Source organism: Glandiceps talaboti, chromosome 9, assembly GCF_964340395.1.
Source record: "Glandiceps talaboti chromosome 9, keGlaTala1.1, whole genome shotgun sequence".
Taxonomy (NCBI): Eukaryota; Metazoa; Hemichordata; class Enteropneusta; family Spengelidae; genus Glandiceps; species Glandiceps talaboti.
The window spans coordinates 10,484,670-10,487,959 of record NC_135557.1 but is presented as its reverse complement, the minus strand read 5'-3'; the positions used below and the strand labels follow the sequence as shown (position 1 = coordinate 10,487,959).

The 3,290-nt window shown below is 37.1% G+C and overlaps 2 protein-coding genes across 2 annotated transcripts; both read left to right on the top strand.

Moving 5' to 3' along the window:
* The first annotated feature begins 132 nt into the window (after positions 1-132).
* LOC144439783 (uncharacterized) lies at positions 133-1,728 on the top strand. Its single transcript, XM_078129016.1, has one exon. It carries the CDS (start codon positions 133-135, stop codon positions 1,726-1,728), a length of 1,596 nt encoding a protein of 531 aa, XP_077985142.1.
* Positions 1,729-1,903: 175 nt separating this feature from the next.
* LOC144439782 (uncharacterized) lies at positions 1,904-2,701 on the top strand. The gene has a single exon (XM_078129014.1). The coding sequence runs from the start codon at positions 1,904-1,906 to the stop codon at positions 2,699-2,701; it is 798 nt and encodes a 265-aa protein (XP_077985140.1).
* The last annotated feature ends 589 nt before the right edge of the window (positions 2,702-3,290 follow it).

The following is a 3,290-nucleotide window of genomic DNA, read 5'->3' as shown; positions in this document are numbered from 1 at the left end:
TCGTACTCTCGAAGTGATCTGTGACCTGTGAGTGTGACCTAGCAATCAATCCCACGTGTTGATATAAACTACAGAGACAATCTCAAGGTCACCAAAGTTCAACAACAACAGAGTTTCAAGTCTTTTGAATATATGGAATCTCTACTGAAATCTCCCTCTGATCAATGCCGGCTAATTGTTGTATATCGTCCCCCACCATCAACTAAGAATAAATCAACAACCTCCTCATTTCTTGAAGAATTCACTGATTTTCTGTCAACCAAATGTGTATCACCTGGTAAACTTTTGATAACAGGCGATTTCAACTTACACCTTGATGATGAAAACAACAGGGATACATGCCAGTTCAAAAACATGCTGGATTCTGTGAATCTTACTCAACATGTACAACAAGCAACTCACCAACGAGGACACATGCTGGACTTAGTCATCACAAGAACATCAGAGAACACTGTTGAAGACATTAAAATATCAGATCCAGTAATATCAGATCATTTTGCCGTATCATTTAAAATACCTGTCACCAAACCAAAGCCTACGAGAAAGATATTATCATCGAGAAAAATAACAGACATCAATATTGAAGATGTTTGTACAGATATACAAAATTCACCATTGATCACTCGACCTTCTTCCGTCCTTACGTCACTTATTGACCAGTATGATGAATCGCTACGTAATATCCTTGATACCCATGCACCTATACGTCAACGAACTGTCATTATGAGACCAAACATAAAATGGTATAATGATGAAATAAGAGATGCAAAACGTAAGAGGCGACTGGCAGAGCGGAACTGGAGGAGGACAAAACTAACGATTCATCGCCAGATATATAAATCACAGTGTCTTACAGTCAACCAGTTAATTCACAGCGCTAAAATCAACTACTATCGCCATATCATTCAGGAAAATGGAAACAACCAGAAAGCCCTGTTTAATGTAGTTAATAAGCTGCTCCATAAATCAAAGGAAATGCAACTACCTTCACATACATCAACTGAAGAAATTGCTGAACGTTTCTCAAATTTCTTTGTGGATAAAATTAAGACAATACGAGTAAATCTACAAAATCAAGCATGTGGTAATTACACAACCAACCAAAGTACAAACGATGCATCTACAAAGCTAGTCATCTTTGAACCCACTAATGAAGATGAACTGAGAAAAATAATCACAAGATCACCAAATAAAAGTTGCAATCTCGATCCAATACCAACGTCAATTCTCAAACAAGTGCTTGATGATCTACTACCATCCCTTGTCAACATTGTCAACTTATCACTCTCTACTGGATGTGTACCTGACAAGTTAAAAACTGCCATAGTCAAGCCACTTCTAAAGAAACAAAATCTTGATCCAGAAATAATGAAGAACTACAGACCAGTATCCAACCTCTCATTCCTGTCGAAAACAATTGAGAAAGTCGTTGCGACGAGGATCAATGATCATTTACACTCTAACAAATTAGATGAAACCATGCAATCCGCTTACAAGACACACCACAGTACAGAAACAGCACTTCTCCGGGTACAAAATGACATTCTTTCAGCACTTGACAATGGTAAAATCGTTATGATGGTACTGCTTGATCTCTCTGCAGCTTTCGATACTGTGGACCATTCTATCCTTATCTCTCGGCTACAAAATCGTATGGGTATTACAGGAACTGCACTATCATGGATCGAGTCATACCTCAGAAATCGTCAACAGACAACAAGTAAATGATACATCATCAAAATGTCACACTCTCCAGTATGGTGTTCCCCAGGGATCAGTACTTGGCCCGATTCTGTTTACAATTTACACATCTCCACTTGGTGACTTACTAAGAGAGAACAACATAGATTTTCATTTCTATGCAGATGACTCCACACTCTATCTGTGTTTCAAGTTAAAAGACATGGACAATAACATATTGCATATGGAACACTGTGTACTATGTATCCAAAGATGGATGAATGAAAACCTGCTGAAACTAAATCCAGATAAAACAGAGTTACTTTTCTTTGGCTCAAGTAAAAACATCAGTAAACTTGATAAACCAACCATGAAAATTGGAGGAATCCAGATACAGTCATCCACTGCAGTTAGAAACCTTGGAACAACTCTTGACAGCCGAATGTCCATGGAAAATCAAGTCAACCAAGTCTGCAAGGCCGCATATTATCACATAAGAAACATCAGTAAAATAACACCATATCTCTCTGAAGATGCAGTAAAGATGTTAATTCATGCATTTGTAACATCCAGACTTGACTATTGCAATGCCCTTTTACATGGTACACCACTCAAGTATCTGCGGAAATTACAGTGTGTTCAAAATACATGTGCGCGATTAATCACCAGGACCAAGAAGACAAACCACATAACACCCGTACTGTTCAAACTTCACTGGCTTCCAATACAGCAACGAATTAAGTTCAAGCTTCTTCTGATTACGTTCAAGGCACTGCATGGCTTAGCACCGCCATATCTATCAAATCTACTCAATCGGTATGAGCCTGTACGCGAACTTCGGTCAAAGGACAAATTTCTTCTCACAATTAACCCAGCTCAACATACTTATGGAAAACGTGCGTTTGTTACTGCTGCACCAGAACTATGGAATAAATTACCACAGGAAATCAAACAATGTCAAACAGTGTCATCTTTTAAAGGGAGTATCAAGACTTACCTTTTTAGAGAAGCGTATTTCTAAGCGTATTATCTGAACTTAAACTTATTTTTGATATTTTTAGACATAAGGAACATTTGTGGAACATTTTCTTTTCCATTGCATTATTTAGACTTTGTGTATTTTATGGAAAGTTTCTTTTTTTAAATTATATTTTGTGAAGCGCCTCTGAACAATTTTTATTTTTGGATTTTGGCGCTATACAAATGTTTACTTTATCTTATCTTATCTAACTATATTTTCAACAATTATTATTAAATAGGAACATATTTTATTCAATATCAATTCTTTTTTTGCTCATCTTGTCTCTTCCATTTTTTTATTCTAATCAATCATGGTGAACCGTAATGTCACATCTAGCCAGGTATAAAGTGCCAACGATTTTTACTTACCATCCGGCACTGTCACGTTGGTATCCGGAACTTTGTACGCTGTCAAATAAAAAAGGAGAACACTTCACATTACGTCATCGGTAAAATACTCACAAATCTTCGGAAATTGATTCAGCAATGCACCAATTATCCATGTCCGACAATGTACGTGCAGAACACTGAACTAAAGACGCCATTTTGAAATATCAGGAGTAATGACGCCACTTCCGTTCAATCGACAA